Raw genomic sequence first — 20,104 nt, forward strand, 5'->3', positions numbered from 1 at the left:
GAGCAGTGTTGTGCCTAATGACTTCACGTCATTGCCACTTGCTTCACATAACCTGTACTGTGGAAACCCAAGTCTCTTTCTGCCTAAGGGTTCTAGACTAGCTAACGGCATGTGTGTACCAGTGTTCACTAAAAACTTGTGTTTCTTTCCCTGCACTACGCCTGATAAACAGCATTTTGTCTCTGCATACATATGTACAGTGTTCCCTTCTGCTGGGAACGCCTCCTGACAGGTAATGCCATCCCGTTTCAGTTTAATGGACACTTTTTTTGGTAATATTTTCCTTGTTTCTTATTCCTGCACTCTTGTGCCTTATGACCAACTTGACCAGACTCTTAACAATCTGGTTGGCAAAACTGCTTTTGCAGATGGTCCTTACATCCATATCCCTATGGCTACTTCAGAGGCGAAGATTCCATGGTTATTACGCCCTTTCATACCAATATCAATTTCCTCCTACAGTGTGGCAATCCTTATAGCTTCGGTCAGGTCAGACCAGTTCTCCACCCTGACTGCATGACATGTCAGCTAAGATACCCTGTAAGGAAACATGGAGCCCCTATTTTCAGCTTCCTGCACAGTAACTGCACCAGCTTCTTCCTGTAGTGTCAGCTTGTATGTTTATGCATTAATCTTCCAGATTGTATCCCAAAATATTCTGCTGACTCATTAAGGTTCTACTCAATTTCCCTCTAAAAATCTCTCACTGTTTTGCACCTGATAGCACTGATGCAAACCATCATCCAGCTCCTGGAACATTATTACCTTGCTAAGAACATCGCAATACATTACATATGCTCTAGCTTCGCCCATTAATTGTAAGTTGGTCATACGCGTAACTGTTTCATTTGACCAAATGCACCTTTCAGCAGTAGCTAATACATCTCTAATTAACATAGTGACGTCACCATTTCAGGCCTCCAGGTTGTTGCCTTTCCACTATATTGGAACGCTGATAGATGATCTTGTGAAACTTTCACTTTCTCTTAGAAAATAAAGTTGTGCTATTACAATGACATGATGTCTTATCCTCACTGAGGTGACATTGCTGAGTTAATGATTGCGGCTCCTCTCTTGCATGAAATGAGGCAATATCTTCTGGTTTGTTCTACTTCATGCAATGTCAGCTTTCTGCTCATTTGCCATTTTTATTGTGGCAAGGGGTCTTTGCCTGGCTTGGCTTGATGCTAGACGGAGGACTTTGAGGAAATTTTACATTTGCCCATAATACATTTCTGCTGTGTATGACAATGCACACTACTAATGGTGTTATTACTCCAGGAGCATAAACATGTACAAATAGCATTTACTTTTAGTCCATGGCAGAGTCCAGAATTATAAGGTTTTTAGCAAATAACTAATTAAAAGGAATAGAGTGAAAAAATAATTAAAAGGCGAATGCTACTTGGAAGCAATTATTAAAGGATACAGAAGAGTTTATAAGAATAGGGTAAAAGGGACTTGCTTAAAAGAAATGCCAGAAATAAAACAGCTGAGATGATGGCAGTTCTCACAACAAGGACTGAAAATCAATTTTACAGTTTTGGAGGGAAACCAGTGAGAGTTAATGTAAAAATCACAAACTCCAGGAAAAACAAATTGGATGTTTGGGTAGCACATCCAATAAAATTGGGCAAACAGGGTTTGGCTATGTCGTAAATATTCAACATGTGCATTTTTATTAGATGACTCTCACCAAAAATAAGATTAAAAAGAAAATTAAATAATTTAACTAGAAAAGACTTATTGAATTTAAAGATTCAAGCATCACATCACATCAAATCATATTCTGAGAGCAAAAAGATGGAAGAAAGTCCTGTCAGCTAATGCAATCATTGTTAAGTCATAATTTTTATGGCTAGGTGTAGTGACTAATTCAATACAATTAGCCTACACGAGATAACTGGTAAGAGTTAACTTCTGTTTACTTTACTGTTTTCCAGTAATATCAATAACTCTTCATAAACACACAGATCCTGTGACTTTATATTCTAGTTTTCAAATTAAGGTTCCTGGGGCAGCACACATGCAAAGACAACATCTAAGCAGCCTACATGTCAAAACTAGGATGCTGTTTTACCAATAGGCATTTCCATATTTGTAATAGTATTAATAACAACAGATTTAAAATCATGAGATGAATCAACACATCCTTACCAAGCAGCCCTAATGAGCACTGGCCCACCAACAAAACAAATAGGAGCGATGAAAGCACCCAACACAGCAGAATGTGCAAGCCAAGCCATCTGCTTCACTCCAAAACCTTTCTGATAAGGGATGCTTTGAACAATCACATTGGTTCCAATAAGTGCTGCAAATGACAAAGCAATTGCCTGGAAATAAATAAATAAATAAATAAAATAATAATAATAATAATAATAATAATAATAATAATAAACAAACTTATAAAACAACACGTTCCCACATACAAGTATGCACCACAAAATGTACTGGAGAACGATGAATACAAATTATACTGGAACAGAACCATTATAACAGATAAAACAACACCACATAACAAACCTGACATCATACTCACCAATAAAAAGAAGAAATTAACACAACTAATCGAAATATCCATACCCAATACAACAAATATACAAAAGAAAACAGGAGAAAAAATTGAAAAATACATCCAACTGGCTGAGGAAGTCAAGGACATGTGGCATTAGGATAAAGTTGACATTATACCAATTATACTATCAACTACAGGAGTCATACCACACAATATCCACCAGTACATCAATGCAATACAGCTACATCCAAACTTACATATACAACTACAGAAATCCGTAATTATTGATACATGTTCAATCACCCGAAAGTTCCTAAATGCAATATAACATGTACCGTACAGTTAAAAGGAAGTCACGCTTGATCAAGGTCCACGTCATTTTTGACCAGACATAACGTCTGAGAAAAGAAAGAAAGAATAATAATAATAATAATAATAATAATAATAGTGGTAACAATGCCACAAGAAATCAATTTCACAGTACAAAATTTGGATAATTTTCAGTGCAGCATTATTAACAGAGTGTTAAATTTAAAAGTGAACTACAATTTGCAAGTGTATGCATAAAGATAAATCATTTAACTTACACCAAACGAATTCTTTGTGACCAAACTCATGACTCTGGGAGACCGCAAAGCTGCAGCAGCACTTGCAGCAGTCACCACTATAGAACCACCAAAATACATGTATGTATCTCTAATTCTCTGCTTCACATATTCTGGCCAAAATCTGAAAACAAATGAAGTAGTTATAGCAGTGCAAAAGCAAATAAAACCTTGCAAATACAGGTAAACAGAGAGAACTTACGTAGCATGATCAATAGCTCCAGTTTGTTTCGATAGTCCCAAGCCATAGAAACAGAGTGCTCCTAACCCCAGTGCCGCTCCTCCTGCTACAGCTCCTTTGCCAATATTGAAAGCTAAAAATTAAGCACAATGTTTTCTGGGATTTATCAAATGAAGTAGAGCACACTAAGATGTGTTAAACATAACTATGAAAAAAAAAGTTAAATTAAAAATCTTAGCTAATTAGTATACCATCACTTTTTTAGTGGTCTTTAGTACACATTAGATATGGAGAATATATAGATTTTGTTATTAAAGAACTATTGAGAGTAGGCATGAATGGAAGGAAACTGAGTGAGATTTTTAGAATTATCAAAACATGTAACATGTCAAAATAATATTGCACAATATCTTACGGTTCATGTGTTGCCTAAACTCATTACAAATAGAATTGCAGCCACATCTGAAATTAAAAGGAATGGATATGCTAGCCTAATGTTTCACGTATTATGTGTGTTGTATGTATACTGTTGTAGAGGAAGGCAGATTCAGGAGAAAGTGAGAATGCTTTCATGCCTGGTGGAATCAGAGAAACTTGCATAACTATGCATGAGCAGCAAAAATTCAACACAGGCAGCTGGAATGGGCTGCTATTTCACACTGAAGTGGCTGAATTCACTAATCCTTACATTATTAAAAGCAGCCTAATGTTCTTCATTTGTTAGTGTTATTGGTTCCACTATGATTTTACGTGTTGGTAAGAGTAGTATAATTCTGAACAGAGATGAATATAGTGTTAGAAGAAATATATGTTGCTCTGTACCAAATAAGGTTGTAGAGGTATTGGTTAGCAAAGTTCAACCTAGATGTTGATTTACTGATGATATTAACAGTTCAGTCATTATAAATCAGGAATTTGGTGACATTTCCTATGGTTCCAGAGGAAAACTTTTGTGAGGAAGCTTGTTATAAAGGGAGTGCATTCAAGTTAGATCCTGTGCAGCTTCAGAGATCCAGAAGAGATTTAAGTGAGAAGTTGCGTTATGACAAGCTGCCTATAGCGGTGTAGGAAGTTTGGGTATTTGTTATTTAGAGCTGGTTTGGCTTCCAGTTCTGTTCCAGTTTTAAAGCTAGTGTCCTGTTGAGACATTCTCGTAGGGAGTGTGTTTCAGTTTCTGACGACCTGTGGTACATGGTACCCAGAAGATCAAAAGGTGACTCTTTGTGCTCAGTTCGCAGGGCAGGCATTAGATAAGTTGCTCTAGAACTATTCGATTTTGTGATACCAGACTCTTAGCCCACAAGCAAACAAATTAACTCCTTAGTTGACAACGTAATATCTGTATACAGTTACTGACTTGTTATTTTGTCTTTCCAAGTAATGAGATATTTCAATAACTATTTTTACTATCTGAAATAAAATACAAAGAGAAAAGGTAATAAAAAAGAAAAAGAATATAGTACTTGCTGAATACTTTATTACTCATGATTTAGTTTGCTTTCAACAATGTAGTAACAAAAAATCAGAACTCAAAAGATGATCACATATATAAAGAAATTACATGTGCTTATATGCACATTATCACTGGTATAACTAATGAGTTAATTTTCTAAAATTTATGAAGAAAGGAAAAAAGTGGCATATTATGGAAGGTATTTAGTTTTGCTTACAAGTAACAAATTATTGGGACAGGTGATGCTATATCACTGACTAATCTATAGCCAAAATTTGTTTGTGAGAGACATTAAACTGCGATTAGCAGAAGGATTTTCTGAAATATATACTATTGTAAGTAAATCTGCACAGGAATTTGCTCGCTTTTAAATACAAAATAAACAATGGGCACATTTCACCTACGATAATCACAGATTACTAGAAACTTTCTACGGTTACGTATTTGTTTGGGAAGGGCTACAGCCAGTGATATTTTGATTTTTGTATGCCTTTTGCAAAAGGTTCAAGAATACTACAAATATTTAATATTATAGAATATGATTTTTTCATAAATAATTAATTGCACTGGAGAACAGAAAATGTTTAATTAAACTAGTAAAGTACACAAAGTAGGATAGATTTGAATAGTCTGGTACAGTTTTTAAGGCTAAGACAAGGTAGCTGAGAGACTGGTCCTAGTTTTACTATCCAAACTAAGACAAACAGTGGTAGAACAGATAAAAAATCTGCTGAGCAAGTGGCGACAGAATATGCACATCGAAGGAGGTTATAATTTTGCAAACTTTTGGAGCCAGTGGCTTCTCCTTCCAGTGGAATGGTTGAAGGGGAAGGAAGACGGCTGAAGGAAAAGGACAGAAGTCTAGGAAAAGAAGCAGCAGATTTCAGAAAAGTCACCCAGAACCACAGGTCAGGGGAGACTTGCTAAACAGGATGAGGAGGAAAGACTGATTGTTGGGAACTGCACCAGATGAGATTTGAAAACCTGAGACCTTAAAGGTCGAAGACAGAGTAATATGCAAGACAAATTACAGCTAAAACACTGTGCACGAGTTAATAAGAGTGAAAAGCTATATACATTGTATGTAACATAGGTGGGAGGGTGCAGCAAAAAGTAGACAAGTCAGAAAATCAAATATGTAGAAAACTAAACTAGAGTGAAGAAAGGAGTAGTTACTGTGAAGAAATGCTAATACAGAAGAAATTAACGTAAATTAAGGCCAGGTGGGCGGTGAGAAACAAGGACATGGTGTAGCGTTCGTTCCCACCCTCAGTGTTCTGAGAAGCTAGAGTCTGGGGGAGGACTCCAGATGGCATGTGTGGTGAAACAGGCACTGAGGTCATGTAGAGCATGCTCTGCAACAGGATACTGTGTGTTGCTGGTATACACCCCCTGTCTATGCATATTCACCCTAACTGATAACTTGGTGGTAGCATTGCCAATGTAAATGGTTGAACAATATTCACACAATAGCTGGTATATAACGTGCATCATTTCACAGGTGGCTCTTTCATTGATAGTTTATGTTTTGCCACACTCACTTTAGCCTTCACTGGACATAATTATCCCACCAACTTAGATCAAAAACATTTTCTGGGCCCCTCACATCCAATCCTGGTACTGGTGATCCCTTCAAAAAACATCTTTGGAGCACACACTTGTCACACACTATTATGCTGGTCTTGAATGTATTAATCAGCTATATTGACAAGGTCATGACTTCCTAAAATCATGCCCTGAAATGAGATCCATTCTGTCAGATTTTGCCCACCAGACCTAGAATAGTTTTTCTATTGTCCTGTGCAGTGTTAGCTTTCAACAAACTGCAGTAATGCTACACACAACACAAAGACTAGTTACTAATAATACTAATGCAAGAAATGTATATTGTCAGAAACTACATAAATCTGCGCACACAGCTCAACACTGCTAGAGGTGAAACCGATTCTTATTCATCACATATGGCAGCTGTAGATACTTCCAGGAAGCTCAACTTTCCCCACCACAAAGATTTTTCACTTTTCAGTTTACGGACAGGTTACAGTTCCCTGTATTTCCTGTACAGTTTTATTATACGAGTAGACAAAATAATGTCACTGAGCTCGAGTCTATACACTGGAGTTATTTTCAGCTTATTAAATGAGTACTTATTTGTTGTTGTTGAATGAACTTACTGTAAAATATGTTCCTATCAACTATGGCTAAGAGGTGTCTAACTTAAGGGAGGATGTAATGGATTTTGGTCCCAAAAAAATCAATTTATCAAAAACATCATTGTTTTGATCTACACATTTTAATCTATGTTGTGTGTGAATTTTATGGTGATAGCAGCTTTAGAAATGCCTTTAAATTGTTAAACTGATTAACTCTGCACTGGTGGCACTTCCACCTTTTATGACATTTGGGAAACTGCTTGCTTTAGTGGAATTTTTGTCAGTGTGAAGCCTATTTTCTTTCTATATCTTTGCCTGACATCTATATCTCTGGCTAACATCTTTGTTGTAGAACTTTCTTAGATGTGGTTTATTTATGTTTTGACAATACTAACACATGTTAGTAGGAGGAAGGCTGAATTCGCAAATCTTTACGTGGAAGTCAAGATTTATGCATAATGGGTGGTGGAAAAGCTGTATTAAGGAAACAGAGGTTTCACAGAAATCAATTTACCGACAAAAAAGAGAAAGCAGCTCGAAATGAAGAACATAAGCTCTCAGCTTCAGTGTCGAAACTTGGGACAGGAAAATTGTACAGATTCGTGAGTGATGTTGGTATGGATACCACTGGAGTCAGACTTATTGATTTAGCACTTCTCTGCCAGGCTATAAAGGTTTCATGTTCATGGGTTAGCTGTAAAAATATGACATGCATGATTATTTTTGAAGGAAAGAAAAAGTGGGATAGCCTGGTGAGTGGATAAGAATTTTTATTTCCTTCCTCCAAAGAAAACTGACACTGGTACCTATCATAGCAATTTTAGGTTAGCATATGGTGTGAGATGCCTTGGACAGGACAGGGAAGGAGGCAATTTATTGTGTGGTTTTCTGAGCATGCCTCCACTCTTGTTTGTGCAAAGTTTGGAAAAGTAAATAAAGAAATGTTTGATGCCATATGTGATACTGCCAAAGTTTCTATGAAGAAAGCAGTGGAGGAATTGGTGGAAATAAACCAAAAAGAAATAGATCCTGATAGATGACAGTGAATCTCCTGCATATGTTACTGACCTGTGCTTGTCTGTAGATGGAACCTGGATGTAAAGGGGTCACACGTCTCTGTTATTGGTATTGACTCTGGCAAAGTTTTAGGTGTAGAAATTATGTTTAAATACTGCCACCAGTGTGCAACAAGGAAAATGTTCAACAATGAAGACAGTTTGAAACTGTAGCAAGAAAAGCATGCAGTAGTATGCTCTAAAAATTATAGTGGCTCTAGTGTGGACATGGAGGCTACTGCAGTTGTGAGGATATTCTCCAGATCTGAGGACCAGTACAGTGTTAGATATACTAAATACTTTGGTGATGGGGACTCTTCTTCGTTCAAAGCTGTAACAGATAAAAATCCATACAACACAACAATAGAACAGCTGGAATGAGTTGGCCACATCCAAAAGAGGCTTGGTGGTAGGCTTCTTCGCTTGCTGAAAGAAAGGAAATGTGAAGTACTTGAGGATGGAAAACCACTAGGCGGAAAAAGGCAGGTTTACTCTAAAATAAATGGATTCTCTTCAATTATTTTATGGGAGAGCTATCAGGAAAAATCACACATAACTTAGAGGCAATGAGGCACACTGTGTGGGCAGTTTTCCCCCACAAACTATCCACTGACCAAACACCAATGCACAATCTGTGTCCGAAAGACGATTGGTGTAAGTTCAACAACAGAAATGAGATGCATTCACATAAACACTCATTCACCCTGATTTACTGAGGAAGTGCCTTCATGGAAAGACAAAAAATGCAAATGAAAGCCTCAATAATTTACTTCGGATTAGATGCTCAAAAAGGACATTCTGTCGACTTTAAGTACTCAAAATAGGTGTCTTTGATGCAGTTTTATGTTATAATAATGGACATAATGGCAGAACTGAAGTGCTGAAGAGAGTTGGTATAGATCAAGAAAGCTAAGAGATCAGTGTTTTACCTGCAAATGCAGGCCAGGCAGATTTGAAGAGGCGAGAAGAGAAACCTGGAGGATGAGGTTTATCAGTATGGAGGATTTTAAAATTGAGGTAAGCTTATTACAAGTAGAAGTATGAGAAGAAAAATCTTTGAACATTTACATTTTTATGTTATTAGAAGCCTTTTTCTCAAAAAGTATATGCGTTAATGCTATGAAATTTTCAGGAACTGTTCGCAATGTGTTGCTGTTTCCCTCGAACTAAAAAACATGAGATCCTCCATTTACATTCTGATTTTTAGATGATTGTATGTAGATAAGGTTAATTTTGGATGTACAAAATTAAAAACTCTGTTAATGATACAATTTGTACCCTAAATTAATAACCGTACTTCAGTGGTCTTATAACCTTCTCAGGACACTACATTAAAATTTTCAGATTAATTGCATGATTAGAATTTGAATTACGGCTTTTTATAACAAAAGACAATAAAAAACTAAAAATTCAAATTTCTGGCAAGATATTAATCCTGCATATTTTCATTATATTGATCCGTTAAAACACAGCTCTTTTGCTTTACACATGCAAAATTTTAGATTTGTACATTAATAAATATGGCTATGTGATTTTTAAAATAAATGTTTATATTTTCCATTACATTCCCCCCTCCCCCTTTATGTGTGATGTCAGTGACCTTTGTAATTTTGAAAAGGGGGGGGGGGGAGATTTGATTGCTACATGTGGCACTTTGCTGCCATCTGTCTTCAATAGGGTATTGTAAAGCTGTGCATCTGTGTTGTCACTCTGTGGTAAATTAATGAATGACCAAAAGTTACTGAACTTATCTCACTATTAATTACACTACTGGTAGACTGCATAAATCTCTTCCATTCAGTAATTGCCGACACCTGAGTGGGCTGCACTGAGAGGAGCCCCTTACCACAAATCCACAGTATATCTTGCAAAATTGGTGTGAATATGTCTGGTGGATTTTTTTTTTTTTTTTTTTACCATATTAAGGTCTACGAAAGTAATCTGTTGTAATGCATTACTTATGTTGAAAAATCTGAAGTTCCAATACATGTAGGACACCTTCCTGTGTGTGAGAGGAGAGATCTACTTGTGTTGCAGAAGCATAGGGAATTTAAGCCTCTGGTCCTCTTCAAACATTTGGCAATACATTTGATATCCCAAATGCTGTGGAGTATTTCAGTCAGTGATAGCAGAGAATGAAACTGACACTGTCAAATATACAGGGTGGTCCGCTGATAGTGACTGGGCCAAATATCTCATGAAATAAGCATCAAACTAAAAAAACTACAAAGAAGAAAACTCGTCTAGCTTGAAGGGGGAAACCAGATGGCACTGCCATAGGTCAAACGGATATCAACTGCATTTTCTAAAATAGGAACCCTCATGTTTTATTACATATTTGTGTAGTACGTAAAGAAATATGAATGTTTTAGTTGGACCACTTTTTTCGCTTTCTGATAGATGGCGCTGTAATAGTCATGATACTAGAAGCAAAAAAGTGCAATAAACACACGATTGAAAATGTATACCTTAATTAAGAGCTACTAGCAGTTTTCCCCATCTTCAATCTGTGAAACAAATCTATTTTACTGCAAGTTCTTTGCTTTACATATTTTTGGAAACTGGTAGTATGGACCAAAACAAGGGGAAAAAAAAATCCTATAAGCATGTGCTATCAATTTAATTCCTTAAGAGCTATGAGCACTTGTTCATCTTTTTTTACTTTGAAACACAACTCTTCTAATGATCAAGTGCTTGTAACATTTGAGATATGCATTTTAGAGCAGATGTTTGCTGGACATTTTTTTCTTATTTTGGTCCCTACTACCACTTCCCAAAATATGGAAAGCAAACAACTTGCAGTTGAAGAGATTTGTTTCACCGTATCAAAGATGAAAAATTGCTCGTACCTCTAAAGGTATGCATTTTTGACCCTTTCCAAAATGGAAAGTGCAAAGTGCTCAAAGTTGCCTTTCCTGAAAGAATGCTACAGCTCCTGTACAGGACAACTGAGAATCAGTTTTCCCTCTAGCGGTGTAGAACAGTGTGCCCAAATTATGTAGTTTTTGTCCATTTGTTTTTCTTGAATTTGTATTATTAATAACTCATATCTATATTCCATGTACTGTTAATGCACTTGGTACAAAGTTAACAACCCCTAGACACATCTTAGCACTGTGTCGCAAATGTTTCGTACGCTGTGTTCTGGAGGCTTTGTGTAACTTTGAGCAACACCCTGTAGTTGCTTCTTGTGGTGTAATGGAGTAGACAGAGTGGGGAAGCAAATTCTTACTCTTCAGTGATCAGACCTGTGAAGGAGGGAAGTGCAAGACCACAATGCAGTGCCCTAATTTCTCTACCTTCTAACCTTCACCGTTCTATAACCTCAGAACACAATTTATCCCTTAATACGGTGTAGTGTAATTTATCGCTTTGATGAAGTGATGTGTGGCACATGAATTTTTCTAACTTACAATGACTGTCATTATAAAAAGTTTATTTTCGTACTGTATTAGCTAATCTACTGTTTGGATATATGTTTTATTTATGCACACACATAATAAGATAGATGGATGCAGTATACATGCAAGCTGGGATGACAATAAACATCGTATTTCGTTTGTAATACCTGCTGGTTGGGTAGTTTAATTCTGTGACATCAGTTCCTGTGTTTGAGGTAGGGAGTGAGACAGATGAAGAGCAGCCCTGGCAATGCTCGAGACATCAAGGGAAAAGAGAAAATGTGTTATATGGACACTCTTAATTGAAATCTGTAGATTAAGATGGGGCATTGGTGAAATCTTCTCGGGTTATCAGCCAAGTGGTGGCGTCGTCTTTTCGCAACCAGTTGGCTGATAACCTGAGAAGAATTCATCAGTGGAATACGCTGAGAAAGACTGCAATCACGTAAGATGGACCATTTTTGGACTTCTCCCTTGTCAATGTTTTTGGTTGTTCTGAATAGTTTAACAACTTCGTAAAGCACATTTATTTAAAAAAGAGTACAGTATATGAGGTGTTGTTAATAAGCAGCCCTGCATTTATTTCAAGAGCTAGATGTTTGACTTTTAACTTCCAACTGTAAATGCGGCACTTTGAGGAAAGTAGTTCAACCAGAACAGACTGGTGAGTGTGCTGAAATAGTAAGGTGAGCAAGCTAGAACAACAGGAAGGCTTAGTTCCGGATCAGACTTTACTTCATCACTTGATGGCATGGTAAAATACCAGGGTAGCATCACATGTGACTGTCGACAACGCACCAGATCAAATATGGCTTTGCTGGAAGTAAATAAAATTAATGAAGAGCAAGACTAGTAACAAGAAATTTGAAATTTCAAGGAGAATTGGTGAATTTTAAGTATGCAGATTTGTGGAAATTGACACCTGTTGTCAATGGTAACAAAGATGAACAGCAAAGATTACGTTGCAGTGGAAAATCAACTGCTAGCATTGTGGAGCAAGAATTCTGGAGACATATGGGTAGCTAGTAAGCAATTATTAAGGCCTTTGAATACAATGAAGATGGAGAAAAAAAAAAAAAACTAGATCAAGAGATAGAAGATTTCGACTGCAATCAGTATACAGCGGCAGTTGTGGATTGCAGCTGTGGCATGACAACTACAGCGGTGACAATATCTACTGCGCAATCACTTTCGGTGATACAGCATGACCTACACAATGATACAGCTTCCTGCTGGCATCTAGTCATGCTAAAATCCTGGTTGGTTAGCATCCAAAGTTGGTAAGTAGTAAGTTCTTCTTTGGGGGAAAGGGGGGGGAGGGTGTATTGAGTTCGCAGAAATGATTAACACCACACGAGAACAACGCCGAGGGGGGGGGGGGGGGGGGAATAAAAAAAAAATATTGAAAGTGTGTAATTTAGTCTGAAAGAAACTAAATGATCAGTTTAAAGATGTGACCTTCAACTTTAAACAATTAAAAGGTTTAACTGTGCAGGAATTTAAAACAATACAGGATCCAATCTCTGGCACTCAAATGAGACTGACAGTGTTGGAACAAATCAAAGGTTTGAATGTAGGCACTACTTCAGGCTCTACACTTGCTGCACTGGAGGAGCAAGCCGATAATGAAGTACAAGAAAGAGAGAACAGAGAGATAACTACAGAAAATTTGTAGTGGGTTAACTAAGACTGAAAAGGAATTATATACATTTGACACTGCACGAGTTTGGGAGAGGGGAGCGGGGGGGGGGATTTGAAAGAAGTATCAATTTAGCCAAGATCTTTAGCAATTTTTGTTACTACTATGATTGGTTGACTGATCTACACTGTCATCATCAGATTTTTTAACATTATTGGTTGTACATGCATGTTACATAACTGAAAGTAACAGTGATGTTATATCAAATAAAATCTGGCAGGGAACATCAGCATGTCATAAAGTAACACACAATCAAAACATACAACATGCTGTGCCAATGGCCCAGCACACACTGATCACTTGACACCACAATGGTAACTTTACTAGTCGCCACTGCGGTGTCAAGCCATTAGCATATGCTGGGACATCAGCACATGTTGTATGTTTTGCCTACGTGTTACTTTATGCAACATCACTACATGACTCAGTATTTTAACAAGCATGTACAACTAATAATGATACACGATCCAATGATGACAACACAGATCTGTCGAAACTATAGTAATAAAAATAACTGCTAGCGATCTTGGACTGTCAGCTGAGCTGATCGAGGGATAGCAACTGGGAAATGGAACTACTCTATTTAAACGGTTCCATAGATTTAAACCAGATGGGGTGGTTAACTAAGCCTTTACCCAGGAGATGGGATCGATTTGAGGAGTATCGATTTCACATCAAAGCAGCAGGGTGGGGAACAGCTCTTGTTCAAGAATTTGCGTTCCTGGAACTATTTTTAGGAAAAATTTAAAAAGAAGTACTGGTCTCTTAGTGCTCAACAAAAATGGACACTTGAGCTTCTTGATCCAGGGTATTATAATAGCTGAGGAGTATATTTACAAGTAATTTATGTTCCTAATCATGGAGGAAGGTGTAGTACTTAGTCCAGGGGCATCCTGAAGCATTACTAATAAGGTATCTCCCCTCCAACAGCATGCGGGACCACAGAAACTTACACTTAGTAACAGGAGTTTATAATTGTATTAATTGGCATTACATTTAGAGTAAATTTTTAGCTACAAATTACACAGACAATGAAATGAGGATATTGGCAAAGAAAATAAAAAGATGATCTGAAAACTGATCAATATTTTGGAAAAGAAATTTGTATACATTGTACATATTGTTCTACAAAACACATGAGCTGAGTGCAAATAATTACAGAGTTTCAAGTTATCCTTAATGAATTACTTTACCCGTCAAGTAGACTTTCTCCAGTAGAAGTACTGAATAAAAAGTTCACAGGAGAATCAGTGTGCGCGTGAGTGCATGTGCTTGTGCACGCTTGTTCCCTTGATGTTGGGAATGGAGCAAACATAACAGGCAATACACTGTGGTGAAACAGAAGTATCATTTTTTTGAAACCCCCCATAATTTTCTTCCATTGTAATAGGCAAGTTTAAAATTTGGCTCAAAGGTGCCTGCAACCTTCCTCTGTAATGATTCAAAAGTATTGTGGCCTGCGACATCATTCTTGGGTTGGGCAATGATTCAAATAGCAATGTGACAAAATGTGCGAAAAAAGGCCACATCTCATATTTTTATGTGAGGTGTTAAGTAGGTTAATGGTATCTCATTGGCACCACAACTCCACCCAATGCCATCATGGATTGTCACAATGGCAAGGCTGTTATACCTCACCTAATCCACATTTCACCCCTTCTTTTGAAAATTCTGCAATGGTAATCAGAATCTCAACACCCAGTATTGAAATCATGCTGTTTTCTTACAGGTGGCTGAGGAAAACAATTTAGACACCACAGCACAGAAACCAACACAAAAAGCTCTCAGGAAGTGGCATAAAGAGTGTCAATGAAACCACCTCTTTCCTTGAGGCACTGATTTGCACACATTTCACAGTAAAAAATGACAGTTCTCAATGAGATGAGTGGCAGGACAATGCTCTTGACAACATTCGACACTGCAGATGATTCAGTCCTCCTCTAAGAAGATTGTGGAGCTGCAACCCTAATGAACATGATATGATCTCTTTGGAGTGTAGTGCAACAGCAATTTTTGGTCTATTATTTAGGGTGGAACCATCAGGGCCCATTCAAAACCAATCAGCAAAATTTGAATGTGATCTGAAGCAGTAAAGAGTGTTTAAGCACTTTGGGGGGGGGGGGGGGGCTGCAACGTTGATATATGCATCAATAAAATAGAAAATCACAAAAAGCTAAGACCCCTAAGTTCGCAACATTCTCTGTGCCACCAATGCACCTTTGTTGAGTAAAGACTTCAACATGCATTCTGTGGGCAGTTCCTCGCAGCTGCAACCCCTTTGGTGAGGGTCACTGAAAGGTGCCACACTTTCGCGTAATTACAGGGGAAGGTTGTAGGCACCTTTCTCCCAAATTTCAAACTTATACGTGGAAATGGGAAACAATTTCTGTAGGGTTTTGAAAAAGACACTTTTCCGCATAGTGTAGTATTGCTCTTGTAGTGATTAATTTTAGTTGAGATGACATTTTATAAACCTTTTTTTTTTTTAATTTATCTAACACAACATCTGCCATGGCATGATTTTATGAAACTTCTTTTGAGATGTTCACTGGCCACGGGTGGCACTGGGACGCAGCAGCCGATGTTTTGACATTGGGGCAAGTGCAGAGAGACCTCATTGCCAAACTGCAGCTCCAAGGAATACACCAGACTGAAGATCCCATGAACGCCAAATGAACAATGCCAAAGAACAGAATACCAATCTTGGATGTACATTTTTTAGGCAGTCTCCTATCTGAAGTCATGAGACAATAAACATTGTGTAACTGAAGTCTGAGAAAAAAAAAAAAAAAAAAAAAAAAAAAAAAAAAAAAAAAAAAAAAAAAACTCTGTCAGCAAGAACTCCAGTTTACTGATTTTAGTAGTTTCTTTGGTGTACAATGGTTTGAGAACTGTATGGGGGTCCTGCACAGTAGGCATTGTCAGAGTTCAATGCAGTATCACTAACACCAAATTCATATGGCACTCCTGCAGGTGGCAACCGTCACTCAAAAGGAACTCTGCAAGGAGAAGTATCCCAAGCCGTGAAGAAAATAATTTCAGATCACTAATAGGACTTATACTTCAAGGTTAATACAATATATAATCATTATTATAAAGAAATAAGGAGAATATACGACAATATTTAAATGGAAAAGAACAGTCACAAATTTCTGTTTGTGTAGCGGCCTAGTAGCACTACCTAAGTGTAACAACTGTAAAACGTTAAAAGAATCAAAAGACCTAACATTGCTCAGGAAAGTGACATACACCAACTTTAGAAGAAGTTTATTTGATATTTACAATTCATTTGAGGGTTAAATGGAGAGTAAAATTTAACATAAAGACACAACTTGTAACATTCGATACTAATCCATGAACAAAAATATATAGAGAAATAATCTAGTGCATTACAGAAGAGCTGGTGCTATGTCATTACTAGTAAGCAGAGCTATAATGTAAGCATTGCATCATTATGATGCACCACAACTTGCTTGACGAACAACAGAGTACAAGCCCTCAACAGGAGCAACAGTTGCCATACAATGAACTGCTATTAGGTGATGCCTCCAGCACATGGCGAACATCTGATAATAGCAGTACTATCCCATAGGCGGAAACAAAATTTAATTTACAAAGGTTTTGTGTGTGTGTGTGTGTGTGTGTGTGTGTGTGTGTGTGTGTGTGTGCGCGCGCGCGCGCCCCAACTAAACAGCAAAATGGATAAACTAGAAAAGCAATGGAATTAGGCTTTAAACACGAGCACAACACAGATGATTATTTAAACTTTAATGTGAAATATTCAACAGCAGTGTTGAAAATTTTGATTATTAGTTCAGTGAAGGATACTCGAGTGAGTGAGCATGAAATATTAGGAACAGAAAGAATTCAGAACAAGTTATGATTAAGAACGTAGAAACATTTACATTATTTACAAATGAAAGGAAATCACAATCGGAGAAAGCAGAAGCTAGTGTGGAATGCTCCGGCAGTGGAGGAACTGAACATAATACATATTTATTGTCTAATATGTTAATATATTTTATTACCATTGCAAATTTATTGTCATCTGTAACTATGGGTATGTTACTAACACCTGATACTACTAATAAGCAACATTATTATTTTAAGATTATGTTCGTTATTCTATGGAAAATAGTGACAACCTACAGCATGAATCACAAGAAGAAAGCAATTACTTCAGGTGAATATATTATTTTTTATATAATACCAGAGGCTCTTTGGGGTTTTGTAGCAGTGAACCATGCAAGTCAACCACTTGGGAGGAATGATATATGTTCTTGTAGTTACTGAATGCTGGTCAATCTAGTAACATTATATCCGATTACAAAAGATACAACCTGTACAGAATAAGATAATACAGAAAGGAGATGGGAAATAGGAATACTAGAGCAATTCAATGTAGAGGAGACTTTATGTTGTTAGAAAGTGACAAAATAAGTCTAAAAAGTAATAAAGTAACAAAAAAGTTCTATCCTTTACATGTGTGACCATTTGTTAACAAAAAATGTGCCTCATCCTAAGGTGGCTGTGCTCACCAAAAAGTCTGCAAAAGGAAAAATGAAATGTACAGTATTCAGGATAAAAGTTTTTCATACCTGACAGGAAACTCCCCATCACACCACCTCCAGATTTAGTGGTAAAGATGGCCCAGTGGTAAGCCTATCAAAAACTGTACACAGATCAAGCATGAAAACAGGATGATGGTATACTGAGCTGTGAAAAAAAGAAGAAAACTCGAAACAGTGAATGGTACAAGCTAAAGATGTGCAACATCTAGCAAATGTTAACAGCTGCAGCACTGTGCTTACAGGTCACGGTGTTGGACTGTGAAGTGGGAGGCCCACGGCAAAATCTCCCTTGGTCCAATATTTTCTTTTTTTCCCCTTTTTTTCTCCCACAAAATTATGAACTGTCCATCCTGTCATTGATGTGTCTGTTTGTTATATTCAAATTTGTGTCTATGTTATGGTGTAACGTCTATTTGCAACAGCGAGATGTAAGGAAGGGACCTACAGGCGTATGTACCTCCTGTTTGTTCTACACAAATACCACAAATTACGACCCTTGCATTCCATTTTGGAAGTTTTTACTCTTCAATTGCTTTGCTGTAACACAGTCCACATTTGACTATTTGTCATTTTCATTTCTGTGAGAGGTCTATGCGACATCTCGCCTGCTTTCACTATTCATCACATTAACTTGTGACAGTAATATATTCTTACCACATGACTCATACTCTATAATGTACAGTGTGACAATTGCCAAGACTACAGAAGGAGAACAGACATTTCAGAGACCACACGGAAAGTTCATAATTTTTTTTTTGTAGAGAGCGAGGGGGGGGGGGGGATGATGATGATGATGATGATGATGAGGAGGAGGAGGAGGAGGAGGAGGAGTGGACACAAGCGAGAATTGAACACGGATCTACCACTTCGCAATCCAACAACGGGACCATACAACCACGACGCCATGATTCTTGCACATCTCAAGCTTGGGCCAGTCATTGTTTCTACTTTGCTTCTTTTTTCACAGATCAGTAGACCACCTTCCTGTTTTCATGTCTGATCTGTGATCAGTTTTTGACAGGTTCTCCACTGGGCCATTTTATCACAAAATCTGAGGGGGACGTGATGGGGAACTTCCCTTGTGAGTAACTTGAAGTTAAGGTTGATTTACAAACTTTAAAATTTACAGCACAGGAAATGTCAACTGAAGCTTCCCGAGACATATTGGACATTTTGTGAGATAACATTTGGGTCTTTTCGTAGGTGTAAAAGAATGACACATACCTGGCATTTTTGGACATTATGAGACAAGCATAGAATCCACTCTGGCATAGTGGGAGATGGTTGGTTGGTTGGTTGGTTTAAAAGAGGGCGCAAAGGGACCAAACTATGAGGTCATCGTTCCTTGTTCCTAATAAAATAATGTCACAGGTGTGAGAATAAAATAGACGAGACGTATAACACAAAGTGGAAACAAAGGAAAGACCACAAGAATGAAGGAAAGGCAACAAACACTAAAAGGAACAAAAGAGGACAAGAGAACAACAACAGAGAGATACAAAAAACAGTTAGAAGAGAGTAAAACAAGGAAGCAAATTACAGTGGCTGGCCGACCACGAAAATAAAAAGGAAAAGCCACCCACCCTGCAACACATTAAAACTTTCCCCTAATAGCACTAGGGTGGAGGACACAGGACAAAGGACAGGCGCTAAAACTCAGATCAAATGATAAAACCCACCCTCACAGATGAAACGTAAAACCAAATCAATCAATGAGGTGTTGTCTGCTAAAATCAATGCTAAGGCAACCAAAGATGAAGTGGCAGGGCAACCAAAGAAGGACATTATAAGAAATACTGCAAAATATTAAAGACTGTAATACGGATGTCAAAGCAAATATATTACAAGGAAAAGATAGTCGTATCAGATAACAAAATAAAGACAATAAGGGATATAGTGAAGGAGGAGACCGGTAGAAACAGACATGAAGAGGAACAAATAGCATTAAGAGTAAATGATACATTGGTGACAGATGTGTATAGTGTTTCAGAACTTTTTAACAAACATTTTATAACTGTTACTGAAAAGATGGGGTTGTCAGGTTCGGTAGATGCTGCTATGGATTACCTTAGACCAGACATTTCAAGTAACTTCCATAATATGAATTTCACCCTCACTACCCCAACAGAAATAATGTCCATCATAAAATCTTTAAAATCAAAAACACCTAGTGGGTATGATGAAATATCAACAAAGTTAATTAAAGAATGTGATTCTGAGCTAAGTAACATATTAAGCTATCTGTGTAACCAGTCGTTTATCAGTGGAATATTTCCTGAATGGCTGAAATATGCTGAAGTTAAGCCACTGTTTAAAAAGGGAGATAAAGAAATAGCATCAAATTTCCGTCCAATTTCACTGTTGCCAGCATTCTCAAAAATTTTCGAAAAAGATATGTACAGTCGTCTTTATAACCATCTTATCTCAAATAACATACTGTCAAAGTCACAGTTTGGATTTCTAAAAGGTTC

At 37.3% G+C, this 20,104-nt stretch overlaps 1 protein-coding gene across 2 annotated transcripts in view; it reads right to left on the bottom strand.

Moving 5' to 3' along the window:
- LOC126162195 (growth hormone-inducible transmembrane protein-like) overlaps window positions 1-20,104 on the bottom strand; it is a 78,711-nt gene that overhangs the window by 34,527 nt on the left and 24,080 nt on the right. For both annotated transcript variants that reach the window (XM_049918524.1, XM_049918523.1), the window contains exons 3-5: window positions 3,323-3,434; window positions 3,103-3,244; window positions 2,158-2,333 (exon numbers count right to left, since the gene is read on the bottom strand). In XM_049918524.1, the coding sequence (XP_049774481.1) occupies window positions 2,158-2,333; window positions 3,103-3,244; window positions 3,323-3,434 (430 nt within the window). The remainder of the gene's footprint in view (window positions 1-2,157; window positions 2,334-3,102; window positions 3,245-3,322; window positions 3,435-20,104) is intronic.

The sequence above is a fragment of the Schistocerca cancellata genome, chromosome 2, assembly GCF_023864275.1.
Source record: "Schistocerca cancellata isolate TAMUIC-IGC-003103 chromosome 2, iqSchCanc2.1, whole genome shotgun sequence".
In the NCBI taxonomy this organism is placed as follows: Eukaryota; Metazoa; Arthropoda; class Insecta; order Orthoptera; family Acrididae; genus Schistocerca; species Schistocerca cancellata.